Raw genomic sequence first — 19375 nt, 5'->3', positions numbered from 1 at the left:
ATATTGCACATTTTAGAATCAAATTTTAACTTTATAGAGCTTCTAGCTACAGGCAATATTTTCAGGAAATAAGGAATAGTTCAGTGAAGCAGTATAGTTCCAGTTTGGGAGACTTCGTACTGCAATGAACAGCACAAGAAATTAAAGTAATAACAATAGCAATAAACCCAAAATTTGTATTGGAATAACAATAAGAAAAAATAGGTTGCAGATAGGATGTAGTGCCAAAGAGATAGCAGTCACATCAGGTGTGCATGTTAGTAATGCAAGTGTTGCAGAGCCAGACACAATGATGGCTCCTTTTGACTGCATCTGTCATGCCTCAGGAAAACCAGAGATGTTTTCTTCCTCACAGTACTTTCTACACATTAGCTGTCCAAAGTGGTAGTTCTCTACTGCATGTAAAACCAAAACTGAAGGTACTGTAAGGGCATCTGAAAATCTGGTCGACAGGTCTGAATTCAAACAGACTTTTTTTTAAGAATTAGAAGCCTCTCTGCTGCAGGTATGTTATATCTTGAATTAAATACTTTCACCATATTCTATGATTAGTTTTGGCACTGAGCTTAGTAATAATGTGCTTGCATTTTGTATACTCGTCACAGGCAAGGGTGAATCCAGCATTCCTAAAATGCAATTTAAGCTCACTGTGCAATACATACAAAATTCAGATGATTTTTTTTAAACCCTGAGAAGGCAACACAAGCAACTCTAATTAGGCATCTCTCTCTTTCAACTGCACTCAAAATGAATGAACATGTAAGGCACTTGAATTCTGACAAGAGAGACAGTAATGGTATAACATCTGACTTAGTTGACTAGTTGACTGTTTATTTCCATTTCTTTCTTAGCTGATTGGATCTTTTCTGATTCCTCCTCCCATAGCTTTAATAAACATGAAAAGCCTCTCATTTGGGGGGAGTGGGAGGGAAGAAGCGGGGGATGCTGGAGATGGGTTGACCAGAATTAGATAATGAGCTGAGCACAAGGTCCACATGCCATAGTGATTCATGTGATTGCGTTATAACAGCTCATAATAACCAAGCTCTGTCATTCTTTATAGGCCCAATTTTCTAGTTAAGTCTTTTTTAAAGCATCTCCTCATTGTGCAGTTGTTTTATTGAAATGACCATAATAACACTAAGATATTTCTCCGGAGTTATTAAAGTTAATTTAGAATTGAACAATGTGCACAAGTAAATCAAACTCCGTCTAATTAGTATTACTTACTACTTATATTGGATGGTGTCTATATGTCCCACCGAGGTACTGAGTTTTGTTCTGCCATGCATGATATAAACAATCTAAATAAAGCATATGTGCATTATCCTGACAGTTATATTTTGCAGTGCCCAAGGGCAACCTTTGACAATTCCTTAAGGCAAATCTTAATCCAGTTTATCTACTCTATGGAGAACATTCAAAATGAATTAGACATGGCTCCAGAAAACAAAGACCTAGTTATGAACTCCCGTGAGGAAGGTTAGAGTCATAGCTTCAACATGAAACTGAGACACAGGAGATTTTTGTTTCTAATAGTTCTGTTTCATATTTTCTGTGTGACTCTGCTCAAGCCTGTCTAGAAGGCATTTACTGTGTAGATGTTGCAGCATATGCTTTATCAGGTGCTGGGTTCGGGGAAAAGCAAGAGTAGACTGCTCTGTGAGAGAAACAGGAGACGGCAGGGCATGCACAGCAGCCTTGCTGGCAAAAGGGAGGTCCCACAGCATCCAAACAAGAGCAGAAGAGGTCTCTGAAAGTAGCCAGGCCCGGCTAATATTTCAGATCAGCAGACAAGTCCGTAGCAATGAGGTAGATCTGATGTCAAGCTAAGAAATCATATCAAAGCATCAGAGTCAGAATCTGGTCCAGTGGTCTTTAGGAAAGTCCATAGTGATAAGGTAGGTCACTAGACCTTAACATGGAATCCACAGGTCGAGGTTAAGACAGCCAAAATACATGGCCATGCACAGTCATAGTAGATTCAACTTAAGTGCAGCTCCCAAGTGAAGAGGCAGGGGGCACAACTTCTCACAACACTTTTCACTATAGTTTGATCTAAGTTACAAAATTGCATAAATTAGGAGCAGATTTTAAGCATGTGCAGCTTAAAATGTAGAGGGGGGGCAGTGTGTGTGTTTAATGGGGATGCACTGGCACTGACAGCTTGGCCATTGTGGTGAATACAAAACTCAGAATACTAGATGTCCATTAGAGAATTAGTCTGATGCTGACCAGGAAATGCTAAGCTTACGACTGAATTCTTTCTGTCTTCTAAATTATCAGAGTCAACAATTTAGTAAAACACTAATTTGAGACATCTCTTGGTTATCTGGGATGAATTAAGCAAACCTGCCTTTCTTTTGAACCCTTGGTTTGTGTATTGTGCCTGTTGTCAAATAAGCATTAAAGTAGGGGTTTGGTCTTCCTTTCCTCCTAGATAGTTCAGGTTTTGATGGTGAATCCTAGTGGATATTCTCATCCAAGAAAAGAAAGGTATAGTTTATAATGCCCACAGATGGGCACCCTGTGTTCAGAGGCGAACTTCATTGCATGCAGATCTTCCTACTTCAAGTGATCAAAACATTAGCTCAGTAGTCTAACAAGTAATGTTAGACCAGCAAGTCTTTCTCTGACTTGCCTGGGTTTTAAAATAGAAAGCAACTGCAGATGCATTTAATGAGGAGACCAATCTGGTTAGTAAACATGCCTACAGGCTTGAACTTTTGGGGGATCTTATCTGTCTAATTTCTCAATCTTTATGGAGCTGAAGTGTAAAGAAAGCACTGGCTTCTTCAGCTTCTGGAAAGGCACATGGAGAAATTTGTACATGCCTGGTGAATTGCTGTAAAAAGAAGGCCGCCTGCAATCGTTTCCTCCATATCGACTGTTTTGCAGAATATGGCTTTTAATCAGTCTCCACTTTTTAGGATTCACTGGCTGTTTTCCTACTATTAATCTCTGCATTTTTATATCAGAGTAATTTACAGTTCTTTCAGTTTTAGTTTTCTCAGTGTTATCTGAAAGTTCTTCACGATGCCATTTTGTATGATTATGAAAAAACTGTTCAACAATAAAATACAGTAGAGATCTGTTTCTAGTCTGCTGCAAAAAGCTGTGATTAAAAACGTATATTGATTCCACTGTTTTATTTTGTTTCCTCTGTGTGTGGTTTTTCTACATCACATCTTCTATCTCCATGTCTGAGAATTTACGTCTTATATCATCTTTCAATATCCTGCATAACTTGGTTCACATCTTTAGAGATCTGTGAATGATAGGTTCAGTTGTCATTTCCCTAGAGGTAAGACAGAGAATAGCCATCTTCACTTCTATTTACTGCTTCTGGGAAGCAATCATTCTACCTCTGCTCTTCATCTCCCCAAGCAATGTAATGTCCACAGAATATTTTTATCAATTCCATGCTAATGATTTTTATGTCTGTTTGACTCCTTACTGATCTCTTGTCCTCTGTCAAATCCTCTCTCCATCTTTTTAATAGTTTTTAGTGGATATCTAATCATGAGTAAACTTGGTAAATAAACATATAAATGATATCTCATTCTAAGCTTTGCTTCTTTCTTCCTTTCTCTGACAGCTTCATCATCATTCCCACCTTCTGAGCTCAGTACCTTAATATTACCTTCAGTCTCACTCTCTTTGCTCTCATTATCAGCTAGAATCATCAGCAGACACTTTTTCAAGTCACCTTGGTGACTAAAAAATGCTTGGTTTCTACACCTTCCCTGCACAGTCAATCTAAAATGGTGTTGCAGGTGACCTTGCTCACTCAGTATTACCATGGGTTTCAACTTTCTGTGTAAATTAAAACTCATGCACTCAAATGCCAAATCATTCTATGTCCTGCGCCATTCTCCATTTTCTGTCTTTCTTGATGCTGAGTCTTTATTTTCCATAAGAAGTTTTTTATGACAAGTCAAGAGTTGCTGCTGGAGACCCTAGTATTAGTAGCATGAATGCACAGTGATACTAAGAAGAATGGAAAAAAATAAAGTTCCTTGAGAAACACAAAGTACCCTTGATGTGGCTCTCAGTCAGTTTGGCTGCTCATATCTTTATCTTCTTCAAAACAATGCCCAGAAGATGGAGTTTTCTTCTAGTTAATGATGTACAGCTTCATACCATGTGTTTAAAGTATTTTTCTAAATAATCACACATTTCAAGAAGCATTCCGTTTATCATGAGAATACATTTTCTTCTTAAATAGGCTCATAAAAAATTGTTTACATTTTCAGTAGTTCAATTGGGTTCTCTTCAAACTTGTGACTTAGAGTAGCAAATTGATTTTGTTTTTTATATTCCACATTTAGCAACTTCAAATAGCTGTATTAAATATATAGTATGCATTACTAGTTAGTATATAGTAACAATGATTAAAAATTATAAAAATGCTAAGATTTTAATTTTTCCCCTAGGGGCACCTGCAGAAGTAGTATCTGGAATATATACAAATTCTATGAAAATATAGCTATTTCTATATACTAACTCTTTCTCGGGAAATCAAAGTTATGTTTTCCATAATTATTTTTAAAGAAAGTTTTTGTTGTCTATAAAACCAATTTTTAATGTTTAATTATTGTTTAAACTTTTAATTTTAATTATTAAATTTTATTTCCATACCTGGAGCAAGGAAAGGTTTGGTAAAAGAGGAATTAAAAATAAATTTATCTATTTTAATTTTATTAATCTAGGTTAGTTATCATAACAAATGTGCAATCAGAAACCACTTATGAGACTGCATATGTATTATTTTACAACAAAAATGATAATGGGTAACTCTCTTCCACACTACATTGTCTATGGACAACAGAAGGGTGATATTCAGGGATCACTGTTAAGGTAGCTTCTTGATTAACTTAAAGCATTATTCTTAACTTTCAAATGATGAGCCTATTTAAGGCACACTGTGTTTGACACCAAAGGAAGGACTCATGCAAAGTTCATGCCTGATTAGTGAAAATACCTATGAAATATCTACTTCTGCTTTAGCCTGTGTTGGTACTGTGTCTTGCTGCCCAAAGCTTGAATGGTGAGACAGTAGCTGCTTTGGGCTGAAGCTTCAGGGATGCAAGTTCACAGCAGCCATCTAGGGACATCCCTTTCTTGTCTGCCCATGGAGCAGTGGGTTCTAATTTAAGAAGTTATCATTTCTGTGTTGATAGTCATTAAACTATCATTAGAACTAATATTTGAAGTTCTGTTAAGATATAATTTCATAGGAGCATTTTTCTGACTGTAGTTTGATGTTGATTCACTGCAAGGAGATTTCAGGAGTATTATTTACAGAAGGAAAATTACACTGTTTTTCTTATGTTCATATAGGAGGATGCCAATTCACCACAGTCCTTCTGTTATACCTAATCTTGTAGGTGGTAAAAGGTGGGTTTATTTTTGTACTGAAGAAAGGATTTTAAAGGAGATCATCAAGCATGCTTACATGCAGAGTTCTGTAGCAAATCCAGAGATCCACAAATCAGTCTCCTTTAAATGGGGGTTTCACCTTTGTTTGTTGCAGGTTGTCTTTAAACTTATGGAGTTTAAGTGGATAGAGCAAATATGTTATGAATATCATCTTCAGTATGTCCATCTGACTCTTTGTTGATGGTCCAGATAAGACTTTGTTCTCCATGTATCCAACATGGGCTGACTTAAGCAAGCTTATTTATTCTATAAAAAAACAAGGATTCTACATTTCAGATCAAAAGAATAATTCTAAAATGTATAAATATTGTTCTAATTGAATATTCTTAACAGAGATATTTGCAGAGATACTCAGTATTCTGAATTTTAACACAAAAATCCTTTCAGATTCTTTGTTCAGAACATGTGTGACAATGGCAGTTCTATTTTACCCAGAAATTAATTTAGCAGGAGCTGTCCCAGAAGGGCAGTATAACATCCACTGTCTCAATATCCAAAACCTATTATGTGATGAACTCAAGTTTACTAAATGCTGAATAATATATACCTAGCATGCTGTAAATGGACAAATCAAAATAGAACAGAAAAAGAGCAAATGATGCTAATATACACAGTCATTCTCTGTTGTCTGTAACTGGAATGCAGTCAAATTCAGAGTTCTGCTTTCTTGCTCTGACAGGGAGGGTTAAGCAGAAGTTGGCACCCTATGCTGAAGATACCTGTATCAGGTTTTCCAATTCAGTCAAAATACTGATGCCTTTCTAAAATAATTGATTCCCATTCATCTGTATCTTAAGTTATTGCAAATTAGAGATCAATAATGTTATCACTTAAGAGAAAGGAGAGTCAGAACTGGTATTGCAACTGAGGGGAGACCTCAGTAGCAACCTGTAGACCAGGTCTACAACTTCCTCCATGAGGGGAAGTGGAGGGGCCACGCACTAAACTTGTCTCTCTGGTGACAAAAGTGGAGGAAATGGCATGAAGCTGTATGAGTGGGGTTTAGGTTGGTTTAGGAAAAGGTTCTTCACCCAGAGGGTGGTTGGGCACTGGAATGGACTTCATAGCACCAAGCCTGACATAGTTCAGCAAGTGCTGAACTGGAATCATCCAGTTCAGCAAGAGTTGGATTGGATGATTTATCCTGGGAACTAATGCCCAATCAGCCTCACCTCTGTGTCTGGGAAGATTGTGGAACAGATGCTCCTAGAAACTATGTTAAAGCAAGTGGAGGACAGAGAGGTGTCCAGCACAGTTTCACCAAGGGAAAGTCCTGCCTCACCAATCTAGTGTTCTTCTTCGATGGAGTGACTACATCAGTGGATAAGGGAAGGGCTACAGGTGTCATTTATCTGGACTTTTGTAAAGCCTTTGAAATGGTCCCCCACTGCATCCTTTTCTCTAAATTGAAGAGAGATGGATTAAATAAGTGGATTGTTAGATGGATAAAAAAATGGCTGGACCATCACACCCAGAGCATAGTGGTCAATGGCTCAGAGTCCCAAAGAACATCACTGACAAGCAGTGTCCCTCAGGGGTTGCTACTGGGACCATTGTTATTTAATATCTTCATGACATAGATGAAGGGATCCAGTGCACCCTCAGCAAATTTGCAAATGACACCAAGCTGAGTGGTACACTTGACACATCTGAAGGATGGGATGCCACCTAGAAGGACCTGGACAAGCTCAACAAGTGGGTCAATGGGAATCTCATGCAGTTTAACAAGACTAAGTGCAAGGAGACAGACCCGGGTCGGGGCAATCCCCAGTATCGATACAGGCTGGGGGATAAACAGATCAAGAGCACCCCTGCTGAGAAGGAATTGGAGCTGCTTCTGAATGAGAGGCTGGATCTGAGCTGGCAATGTGCAGACCTGATGGCCATGCTGCAAACATGCAGCCCAGAAAGCTGCAATTGTATCCTGGGCTGCATCAAAAGCAGCGTGGCCATCAGGTCGAGGGTGGTGATTCTGCCCCTCTGCTCTGGTGAGAACCCACCTGGAATCCTGCATCCTGCTCTGGGATCCCCAGTACAGGAAGGACATCGACCTGTTGAAGTGAGTCCAGAGAAGGCCACCAAGTGGATTAGAGTGATGGAACACCTCTTGTATGAGGAAAAGCTGACAGAATTGGGCTTCTTCAGCCTGTAGAAGAGAAGGCTCCAGGGTGACCTAATTGCAGCCTTCCAGTACCTGAAGAGAGCCTACAAGAAAGATAGAGAGACTATTTACAAGAGCATGTAAATATTTACAGGACAAGGGGGAATGGTTTCAAACTAAAAGATTAGATTAGATTAGATATTAGGAAAAAAATTTTTACTGTCAAGGTGGTGAGGCACTGGCACAGGTTGCCCAGAGAAGCTGTGGATACCCCATCCCTGGAAGTATTCAAGGCCAGGTTGGATGGAGCTCTGTGCCACCTGGTCTAGTGAAAAGTGTCCCTGCCCATGGCGGTGGAGTTGGAACTAGATGATCTTTAAGGTCCCTTCCAACCCAAACCATTCTATGATTCTATGATCCTTGTGGGTCCCTTTCAACTCAAGATATTCTATGATTCTATGATCCTCTTTTGTAAATGCATGAATGCTACAGAATTCAGACTCTTTGAGCATCTTTTGTAAAGATTTTGGTTAGGTGTTTGATAGAGATAGGAATCAACTGTTTAATTTGGCTTATGTTGTAATTTTAAAACTTAAACTTCTTATGTGAGAGCTGAAGTTGCATTTAGTCCATGAGCAAACATGCAATTGTTTTTCTGTCATGCCTTCCAGTGAATCTAATTTCCTGTTTAAGTGATTAATATTATTCAAGGGGCTAATTCTGAAATGTTACTGATTTTGTTGAACACAGGAGGCTAATGAATGAATACTAAAGAGAAAGGGACAATGATTCATGCTACTTGTTTGGTTGCTTCATCTTTTTGTTGTTCAGCAGCCCAGATCAGTCAGAGAGCTACTAGAAGTTGCATTAGGCAGCTTGTAACTCACTCAAGATTATAGGGATCAAGACAATACATTTCAATGTTTCTTTTCTAGGCCATGATCTACAAGAACTACATATTTTTAGTCAGAGTTTTATTGAGAAATTATTAACCACTTTTATGCTGTTTCAAATAAACTGCTGAAATACCATTCACATATTACTGTGTGTAATCAGCTCATTTAGATAGTGATGGAAAATTCTCTATTCCTATCAGTTTGGCATTAATCAGTTCAGAAGATATTTTATATTATTCAGTAAGTAAAAACAGTTGGTATTTGCCAATTCTGAAATTTTCAGTAGAGCAATATCAAACAGGTTGTCTGCAACTGCCGCATGAAAATTAAATAAAGGCAAAAAGAGGTGTATTGGTAAAAGATATTAAAAATTAATCCATTAGGACTCAAAGGAATCACTAAATTGGTTAGATTAGACTACTTACATTTTTCTGAATCAATAATTGTTATGGAATCATCAAATATGTATGTGTTCTTATGTGCAATTGAACCACTGTCTTGTAATTTATACTAAAATGCATCAAAAAAATACTCGAAGAATCTTCTCGTCTCAGGCTCCCACCACCTAGAGCTCAACATGCAGCTCACACTGGAGCTTTTCCTCAAGTCCTGTCACTGGTCACAAGAGTGAAGAGGTCACTACTTGCCCCTCCACTTCTCTTCATGATGTTGAAGACCACAGTGAGGTTCTCCCCTCAGTCCCGTCTACTCCAGGCTAAACAAGCTGAGTGACCTCAGGAATTCTTCATACGGCTTCCCCTCAAGGCCGTTCACCATCTTCATTGCCCTCCTTTGGACACTCTCTAAGAGCTTATATCTTTCTTACATTGTGGTTCCTGAAACTGCACATAATATTCAAGGTGAGGCCGCAACAGTGCAGAGCAGAGTGGGACAGTCTCCTCCCTGGGGGCAAAGCTGGTGATGCTTTGCCTGATGGCCCCTCCTGGCTGCCAGGGCACTGCTGACTCATATTCAACTTGCCATCAACCAGGACCCTTTCCACAGCACTTCTCTCTAGGCTGTCATTTCCTAGTCTATGAACATAACCAGCTGCAGAATCCAGCACTTCCCCTGTTGAACTTCTTATGGTTGGTGATTGCCCATCTCTCTTATTTGTCGAGGTCTCTCTGCAGGGCCTCTCTGCTCTTGAGGGAGTCAATAGCTCCTCCCAGTTTTGTGTCATCTGCAAACTTGCTCAGTATTCCTTTGAGTCCCACGTCCAAGTAATTTATGATGATGTTGAAGAGAACTGGGCCGAAAATGTATTCCTCAACAATTTTTTTTTTTCACCAATGCCTGGAATATCATAGGAATCGCAATAAATAAAAAAAAAAGAGAATTTTCCATATTGGAAGAGTTTTGGTTAATTGTGTCTACAGCAGCGTATGTGCAAACTGTAAGAATGGTTACTTATCAGTATGATGTCTTCAGCATAAAAAGTCCAGGAAAATGTAATCAGATTAGAACAGAATAAGGTATTACAGCAATAACTCAAATATGGTTTTGTCTGAGGCAGTAAGACATGCTGTATGTTTTGTATATGGTGTATATGAGAATTTTTAGAGTTCCATAATTTAACATGACACGTGAAGATTTTTTCGGCTTCTGCTAAGATTATTTTCATTTTAGTTTTTCTTTTTTATTCTGTTTTTTTCATCTTTACCCCCACACTTTACATTCTTATTGTTATTAATATTCTCTTTGACTGTCAGCTTGTATGTATGTATAAACAAGCAAAAGTACAATGCCTGTAAGTGAACATGTTTGCCAGTGTTCCATCTCACAAATTCAGAACATAATGTTTTGGTATGGAAATTTAAAATAATAAAAAAGCCCTATGAGAAACCTTTGTTTTTTCAAATGAGAAGACATAGTGCTTGTGTGGCAGTGGCAGAACTGAATCATTTGGGTTCCAGTATCTGAAGCATTGTTTTCTACTACAATAAAAAAAATACAGTGAAGTACAAACTGAATAACATGTCATATTATCTATGTATAAGAAACTCACATTTGAGTTTTTAATGTATGAATGACCCATATAAATACCAGTTGGGGTATTTATACATACCCCAATGTATAAATAATATGCATTTCCCTTTAAAAAGTCTGTTGATTTTCGTGCTCACAGTAAGTGATTATTTTATGCTGCAGATTAAAACCAAGTTAGAGAGCCTCACTTCCCAATGGAAATACTGTTGATCATGCTCCGAAGTTTCACTGGAATGAGTTGTAGACTAATATTGAATAAGAATATTAGCTTTCCTAAAATATAAAAATATAAAAATATAAAATGCAGTTCACAATGGCACCGAAGAGGTGGGAATTGTTTCATGTATCCATCTGATCATGTTAATGGACTGAAAAAGTTTCTTCCAGTCAAATTCTATCAAATTGTCTTCCGCCTTAAAGAATCAGTGCCATGTTAGGCACGTCCTCATGGAATCATTCGGCAAAGTGGCTAAAGAAGGATCTAATAATCTGTGTGGATCTGTAGCAGGCAAACTTTGAAAGACATGGAACAAGCATTTTGGCAAATCTGTTTCAATTATTGGCTTATGAAGTGTAATCTGTCTATACAAAATCTCCAGGATGTTAAGATTGCGTCTTCTGTTAAATTAAGTACAGACACTTTTGTTTGATTGTGAGTAGAAAAAAGCCCACTTGTCTGAACCATGAATGGGAATATATAGAATCATAGAAGCATTTAGGTTAGGAAAGAGCTTCAAGATCATTGAGTCTAACCATGAACCTGACACTGCCCAGCCATAAGTCAAATGTTTAGGCTTTATGTTCTGGTTTTGTTATTTACCACCTAAATATTAACAAGTATTTTGGAGTTCTTTGTTATAAGTAGTGTTTAGGTACCATGATAAATGGCCCTATTTAAAATACAGAGAGAAACAGAGTACAGAGAATATTATCCTAGACCCTCACCATTTATCCAGTCCTAAAGTGGTTTTCTGTATTGCAGAGTGAATTTCATTGAATAACATTGATTTCCTATTTCAATAAAGGGAACTGTCATCCAAAAGGTAGATGAAATATTAAGGCTCTACTAGCTAATTAGATACATAGATAGGTAGATGCACAGATAAATACTGTGCAAGTAAAAAAACCCAAACCCCACTATTTTCTTATGCAGGCTGTATTTAATTTTGAAAACTAAATAACCACTGGTTTAATTTTATTTATGTGGAAAATAAAACAAAATTCTTTTTCGATTTTAAGAACTATGGGGAAAAAATCCATTTTTACAGTGCTAATATATTCTGTATAAGCATTGATTGCATATGAAAACACGCAATCTATTTTATGCCCCAGTAATTCTGAAACACCTGAAGTCTATTCCCTCCACACACCACCTGAAAATTCATAAGACTAAGCATCCCTTTAGGGCTGGGAATGTATTTGTCAATTGCATCCTAGAGGGGATTGTAACTAGCACTATAAAGCCCTGATGATAGTTTTATAATGGAAAGCCTGAAACAACTTCAAGTACCACCTTGTTAATGTGATTCTGTAATACATAACAGTCTAATTTGAAAATAAGAGTCGGTTATCGAGAAATACATTTGAGAAATTAATATTGTTGCCCTCTTAATTTTCCTCTTCTCTTGGACTGGAATTACAGTTTTCTTTCAAGTAAAATCCACTGATGGTTTTCTACCATTAGGTAGAAATGGTTTTCTACTTTAATTTTGATGTTCTCATTGTTTTACAGTTGTCCCCCATTGTCTTTATGTTAAACCCCCTTGCAGAATCCTTGCAGTGAAATTGTTATGCACATCAAAGTATAGTCCTGATGTCCAAACTCTTCCAATTGCATTAACCTCTTCATAAATTGATCAGGCAAGGGCATTGGGCAGGAAATGGCTATCAACACGCCTTACATTAAGAATGGAGCTAGTGCTCCAAATGTGTTGTTTGTCATCTCTGTGAGTATGCGTAAACGCTTGCAGCCCTGTCAGTTCCTTAAAAGTAGTTTGAGTCTTACTAGACATGGACAGTGTTGCCATGGAGCTGAGATTTCACAGCAAAGCTGAAACTGATTTCCAGATCATAGCTGAGTTAGGAAATGGGGAGAAAATGAAAATGAGCAAACAAAATTCTAAACTGGAAGTTAGGGGGTTTGATGGAAAAAAATATAATTAAGAATTCAGAAGGGAGATTATTCTTTCAAGGAAAAGAAATCAAGTGTTATACTGCATTACTGTCTTTTGTGTGCAAACAATGAGGTCTTTTAATATGTGAATCTCCTTAATGTATCTATCTTGAAATTGTGGCTGTATAGAGGAGAAAAGTTCTGTAATTGCTTCATTAACCAGCACCTAGCAGTTATGTTTCCCAAAGCAATTTGCAGCATCCTCTTCCTTTCATTGTCACATTTGATGATTTTAGAATTTGCTCTGAAGACACGGCAATGTCCTTATGTGTGAATTTCAGGGTATAAGCCAGTACATTCAATAATCCCTGTTAAGAAACTTAATCAGAATCTAGCTGACAAATGATATAATCTATACCACATAACTAATCCATGGTAGAACTGCATAATAAACAGAGGATTATGCTTTCTGTACCAGTTAATGTCCTATGAATTCCTGCTTGACTTGAAATGTATCATTAAAAACTTTTGTTATTCTTGTACTGTTGACATTGTATGATGCTTTAACATATGAAACCCAATTGTATGATTTCTCTTATTAGTGGCTAGCATTCAGAAGCTTCCTGCTGCATCTGTTTTAACCGACATCAATTTCCCAATGAAAGGAAGAAAAGGAATGGTTGATTGGGCACGAAACTCAGAAGACAGGGTTGTCATTCCAAAAAATATCTTCACTCCTATGTCAACAGGTAAAGAAGCATATCAGCATGTTGATTTTTCTGTTAGCTTTAGCAAGGAAACTCAGAATCTTTGTCTCATAGGACCACTTTGTCTCGTAACCACTCATAGGAGTGGTTATTTTTTCCATCTTCAAAAGGAATCCAGTAGCCGTAGTTTATCCTATAGGGGGAAATGATGGGGCATTATTTCAGCACACTGAACAAAAAGTGCTACAGAAATCCTAGAGATTACTTTCTACACCAAAGAGACAGTGCTTTGCTTAGTTATTGTGCACAGGATTTGATCTGTGGTGGTACGAGGTGAGCTGAAGTGCAGCTCTGCTGAACCCCTTGAAGCTTCTTCACTCCAGCAGACTGAGTCATTCCAATCCAACTCTTACCAAAGGATGCTCAGCAGGCAAATTACTCTAACTTCAGGTACAATTTACAAATACCTTGCAGTACAGATCTCTGACATCAGAGAATTCACTAGGCATTAAAGACATTCTTGGAGAATACTTAATTATAAACGTAAATGAACTAGCATGGATGTTGATATACAATGATGGATTTTTTGAAAATGTGATTTTCAATGGTTTAAATCTTTTGATATGTTCCTGGCAATGCTACATCTTTATGAGAGACTTCCAGGATATAATTCAAAATTATACTGGTTTATTTAAAATAAAACTCATATTACAGAGATAAATGGTATTCACAGTTCTCTATGATGATGAAAGCTTGGGAAAGAGAGTTTTAAAATCTTTTTTCCTTACTCTTTTCAGAACTAGATGAATCAACTGTATTTGTACTTGGAGCAGTGCTATACAAAAATTTAGAACTCATTTTGCCCACTTTGAGGTAAGAAATTTCATAAATACAGTATAAATTTAACTATTTCAGAATCATAACCATACTGCATGTAAGGATAAAAGCATACAGCCAAGACTGCCTTTGCATGTTAGTACTTCTGGATTTTTTTTCCTGATATTTAAAATGTATATGCATATATTCATCTTTCCTTCATACTTAGTCACTTATATGATGCAAATAACCTTTTTATCAAATTGGCTTAATTTACATTTTATGTTACCTATATTAAGCTTAATTGCAGAAATGTTTTATTAGAAGTATACACACTGATGTACATTAATGACCAGGTCTCTTATACTTGTGCTTCAATCTACTGTTTGTCCTGTTAGTACAAATGATCTTGTAATGACATCATGTCTTGATGTACTAAGGTTGTCTGCTCTGTTTCTACAAAATTCTCTAGCAGTAGATTTCCAAGTACTTTTTCGATGTAAGTTGCATTCAGAAGGGACAGCAAAGCTGTAGAGAGGATCCATTTTGGAAAGAAGACACACACACATGCAGAGTAGCTGAAGTATGTCAGTTTTGAGAGCCATACACATACATAAAGAAATAGGAGAGCCTCGTGTTTCACCTTTTCCTTTCTGTACTTGATAAAAGACAATTTGGAAATAAGCATTTCACCCTCTCTTTTCTGATTACCACTTAAGATCATTTCATGGTCCATTAATACTACCTTATTTTATATGATCCTGTGCACTAATGGTCTACTAATGCCCTTTTACAGGAAAAGAAATGTGTAGATTGTGTCACAATAGTTGCTAATGAATTCACAATCATTAAAAAGAATAGCAATATGGAAGCCACCGTAACACCTTTTGCTGCTCTGTTTAACCAAAGCTTCGGGATTTGAAAGAAAGGATGGAAAAGTAACAGGTTTTTGCCAAAAACTATCTGAAAACAAAAAAGGGTCATTCCTAATAAAATTAAAAAAACAATTCCCGGTAAAGTTGCAATGTTCTGTGCAATGAGCAGCTGTAACATCAGGGACAAAAACCCCTCTCAGGCAGGCCACACTTTGAACAGTGGTGTCCTGACAAGACACCTGGAAGCCTGGGAAGTGCTGGCAAGAGCCATCTGTGCTTAAGGCATGGTATAAATGACAGCTTATCCACTTCTGAAATGTCGCTAAGCACTTCCCATTTGTTGTACCAGTTCCTGAGATTAGCTAGGAAGGAAGAGATGTTTGTGATTTTTTTTTCTCCCATACTCAAAGAACCAGTGACAACTTACTGTTGTCAGTCAGTTCTTTTTGGTAGACCTTAGACAAAAATCTTCCAGTCCTGGGAAGCATACCTTTAGACCTTTATATTGTAAACTGCAGTCTATGATCATGCTTTTTCAGCTCTTACAGGTCAATAGTTTTAGCTTACAGAAAAAAAAAAAGTAAATCTTGAATGCTGTATATTTGCTTATATGAGAAGTCTTTCAGAGCTGTTATTTCATCCATTAGAAAAAATCTTATTAGATTTTCTCTAGAAACAATAGCATCCCAAGTAGCAGCAATGAGGGCAGAATAGGAACATAAAAGTATAGCAACTTAAAAACTATGGAGTATGAAAAAGTGCATTTTGCTTCCCATATTTTTTGCTTCTGTCTGTTTTGCTTTCAGCTGGTTACTGATTTGCACTGCAAATTAACCATTTCTCTGTACAGTTTGGATAGGTTTTGTGAGTTTCTAAAGCAAAATGGTCTAATAATCTATGTATATCTATACATAAATGAATTATTTAGAAATTCAAATATGAAGGTATCCCACTTTGCCTCTGAATATATTCAGTATTATTTGGATCTAATTCTCAGCTGCCCAAGAAAAGGAAACAAGCACTATTACTTTCTCTTATGTATGTGAACGAGGAATAAAAGTTATTATTAATCCATGATATAAAAATGTAACACACATTCCCAGGTACCTCTAGTCTCTTGTTTGTTTGGAATATAGCACCTTTCACTTCTTTAATGAAATATATTTCTTATAATGAATTTATAGCAAAACTTTTAAGTTTACATCTCTTACTTCACCAGAAAGTGTATCATGCTGGATTTCTTTTACCATGGCAGTCATATTCAAAATATGATCTCATGCCCTTAAAATAGTACCTAAAAGGTGTCACAGTTTCAAACTGTTTTCATAGAATTATAGAATCATTGAACAGTTTGCATTGGAAGGGACCTTCAAAGATCATGTAATTCTGACTCCCTTCTACAGGCAGGGACACCTTCCACTAGACCAGGTTCCTCAGAGCCCTATCCATCCTGACCCTGAACAGTTGCAATGATAGGACATCCACAGCTTCTCTGAGCAACCTGTTCCATTGTCTCAACAGCCTTAGAAAAAATGTCTTCCTTATGTCTAATCTAAATCTATCCTCTTTCAATTTAAAACCATTGGGCCTTGCCTTATCACTACAGACCTTGGTAAAAAGTCTCAGACTTTGTCATAGGCCCCTTTTAAGTACTGAAAGCCCGCAATAATGTCTTCATGGACCCTTCTCTTCTCCAGAATGAACAAAATCAACCTTCTGAATCTTTCTTCATAAGAGAGATGTTCCATCCCACTGATCATTTTCATGACCCTCCCCTGGACCTGATCTAAGTTTCATGCCTTTTTTGTGCTGGGAATCCCAGAGCTGCATGCAGTATTCCAAGTGGGGTCTCACAAGAGCAGAGGAGAGGGGCAGAATCACCTCCTTCAACTTGCTGGCCACACTTTTGATGCAGCCCAGGATACAACTGACTTTCTGAGCTGCAGGCGCACATTGCCAGCTCATGTTCCAATTTTCATCCATCAGTATCCCTCAGTACTTCACAACAGGACTGCTCTCAATCCCTCTATCCACTACTCTGTATTGATACCAGGGATTGCTTCAACCCAAATGCAAGACCTTTCACTTGGCCTTGTTTAACTTCGTGAGGTTTCCACCTCCTGAGCCTTTCAAGGTCCCTCTGGATGGTATCCCTTCCCTCCAGCACGGCGATCACACCACACAGGTTGGTGTCATCTGCAAACTTCCTGAAGGTGCACCCAATCCCTTTGTTGATGTCATCAACAAAGATACTAAATGCTATTGAATGTATTTTGACACATTCAGCTACTTTAATGTTCATTCAGGTGGAATCTTAGCAAAGTCTTTGATACTGTCTGCCATGGCATTCTCCAGTGAATGGTGCTACATCCAGTTGATGAACAGTCATTAGTGGAGTTCCCCAAGGCTCAGTATTAGGGCCAGTCCTGTTTAATATCTTTATTGGTGATCTGGATGAGGGGATCTAGGGTACCCTCAGTGCGTTTTTGGACGATACTAAGTTGAAAGGGAGTATTGATCAGCTGGAGGGTAGGAAGGCTCTGGACTGATGGGCCAAGGCCAACGGTATGAGATTCAGTAAGGTAAAGTGCCGAGTGCTGCCCTTGGGTCACAAAAGCCCCATGGAGCACTACAGACTCGGGGCAGAGTGGCTGGAAAGCTGCTTGGGGGACAAGGACCTGTGATATTGGTCAACAGCTGGCTGAACATGAGCCAGCAGTGTGTTTAGGTGGCCAAGAAGGCCAATGGCATCCTGGCTTGTATCAGAAATAGTGTGACCAGCAGGATTAGGGCAGTGATTGTCTCCCTGTACTTGGCACTGGTGAGATCACACCTCAAGTCTTATGTCCAGTTCTGGACCCCTCACTTCAAGAAAGATATTGAGATGCTGAAGCACGTCCAGAGAAGGGCAACTAACCTGGTTAAGGATCTAGAGAATAAGTCTATGAGGAGGAGCTGAAGGAGCTGGGATTGTTTAGCCTGGAGCAAAGGAGGCTCAAGGGAGACCTTATCACTCTCTACAGTTATCTGAAGGGAGGCTGTAACAAGGTGAAGATCAGCCTCTTCTCCCAGGCAACTGGTGACAGGACAAGAAGAAACATCCTCAAGCTACACCAGAGGAGGTTCAGGATGGACATGAGGAAGAATTTCTTCGCTGAAAGGGTGGTTAAGCATTGGAATGGGATACCAACGGAGGTGATGGAGTCACTACTCCTGGAGGTGTTCAAGAAAGGACTGAATGTGGCATTAAGTGCTATGGTCTAGTTGAGAAGGTGGTGATCAGTCAAAGGTTGGACTCGTTCATCTTGGAGGTCTTTCCCAACCTAAATGATTCTGTGATTCTCTAATTTGAAATTTGAAAAAATCTGCAACTGTAATTAGTGCTGAATTTGTTGAGTTGTTATATTCTTTGTGAAAATTAGAACTGACATGCAGATTTTAAAAGGATCTTTATTATATTGTTTTATCATTTTACACTTTTTCGAGTACATGAATGAAGGTTTCTTATATCCCGCTGCATTTGAAAAAGGTTTATTTTTGTTTGCTTGCATTTTTCAATGAAAAACTATCATCTCATCTGTGTTTATATTAATTACTATTTCTACTAATCTTGCTTAACTGTGATAAACATTATCGTAATAACCATAGTAGTGCAGAACCTAGTGAAATGGTTAAGGATCACTGCATTAGCGTTGTCTATGGAGCAAACACTGTAAAATGTGAAGAAATGTATCATCTGTTTTTTATATGGTATCTAAAATTATCTTAGCCATGTACAACATAGGAATTATAAAAAACCATTCTGGATAAGCATCCTATGGGGTCCTTTTCTAAAGAAAATACCAGTTGTTAAATTTGTCAGTGATGGGAATGAAGATGAACAAAAATTAAACCAAGCTAAAATAAGTAAAATGGGCTTGTGTTTGATTTCAAAGGCCACATCATTTATACCTTGACAACCTGATAATAGAGATGATTTCTACTGACTGCAGTTAAATATCTGGAAAGATTTACCAGTTGCCCTGTGATTTCAGTTCCTGGCTTTACAGAAGTTAAGGTGGGAGTAAAGAAAATATTTGATTGCAATTTCCAGATGAACAAAGGTGACAGGCATTCCAATACATTCCTTAATCTTAGCACTAAAAGGTATGCAAACTCCTGCATCATCACAATGAACTTATTTTTTAAAAAATAAGCAAACAAACAAATACAAATTATCTCAGTATATCTTTAGGGAAAATTTTCCAAAGCACCTGACCACAGAATCCCCATCTGGCACATCACAGGTGTTCTGTGAGTAAAATGAGGATTTCGTTATCTTGGACAGCCTATAAAATATATTTCATAAACTCCAAAATTAGCCACATTTTACCATATGGGCTTGATGGTTTTTTTTTGGCGTAGAGTCTATTAAAAGTAAGTCTTGTAAACACAGT

At 37.8% G+C, this 19375-nt stretch overlaps 1 protein-coding gene across 1 annotated transcript in view; it reads left to right on the top strand.

The window, feature by feature from the left end:
• Positions 1-19375, top strand: part of ADGRB3 (adhesion G protein-coupled receptor B3) — a 464549-nt gene that overhangs the window by 250013 nt on the left and 195161 nt on the right. Inside the window, 2 exon segments of the mRNA XM_032681525.1 lie at positions 13144-13290; positions 14046-14121. Of these exon segments, the coding sequence (XP_032537416.1) occupies positions 13144-13290; positions 14046-14121 (223 nt within the window).

The sequence above is a fragment of the Chiroxiphia lanceolata genome, chromosome 3, assembly GCF_009829145.1.
Source record: "Chiroxiphia lanceolata isolate bChiLan1 chromosome 3, bChiLan1.pri, whole genome shotgun sequence".
NCBI lineage: Eukaryota > Metazoa > Chordata > Aves > Passeriformes > Pipridae > Chiroxiphia > Chiroxiphia lanceolata.
Note: the sequence above shows the minus strand (reverse complement) of the source record. Positions and strands in the feature narration are given on the sequence as shown.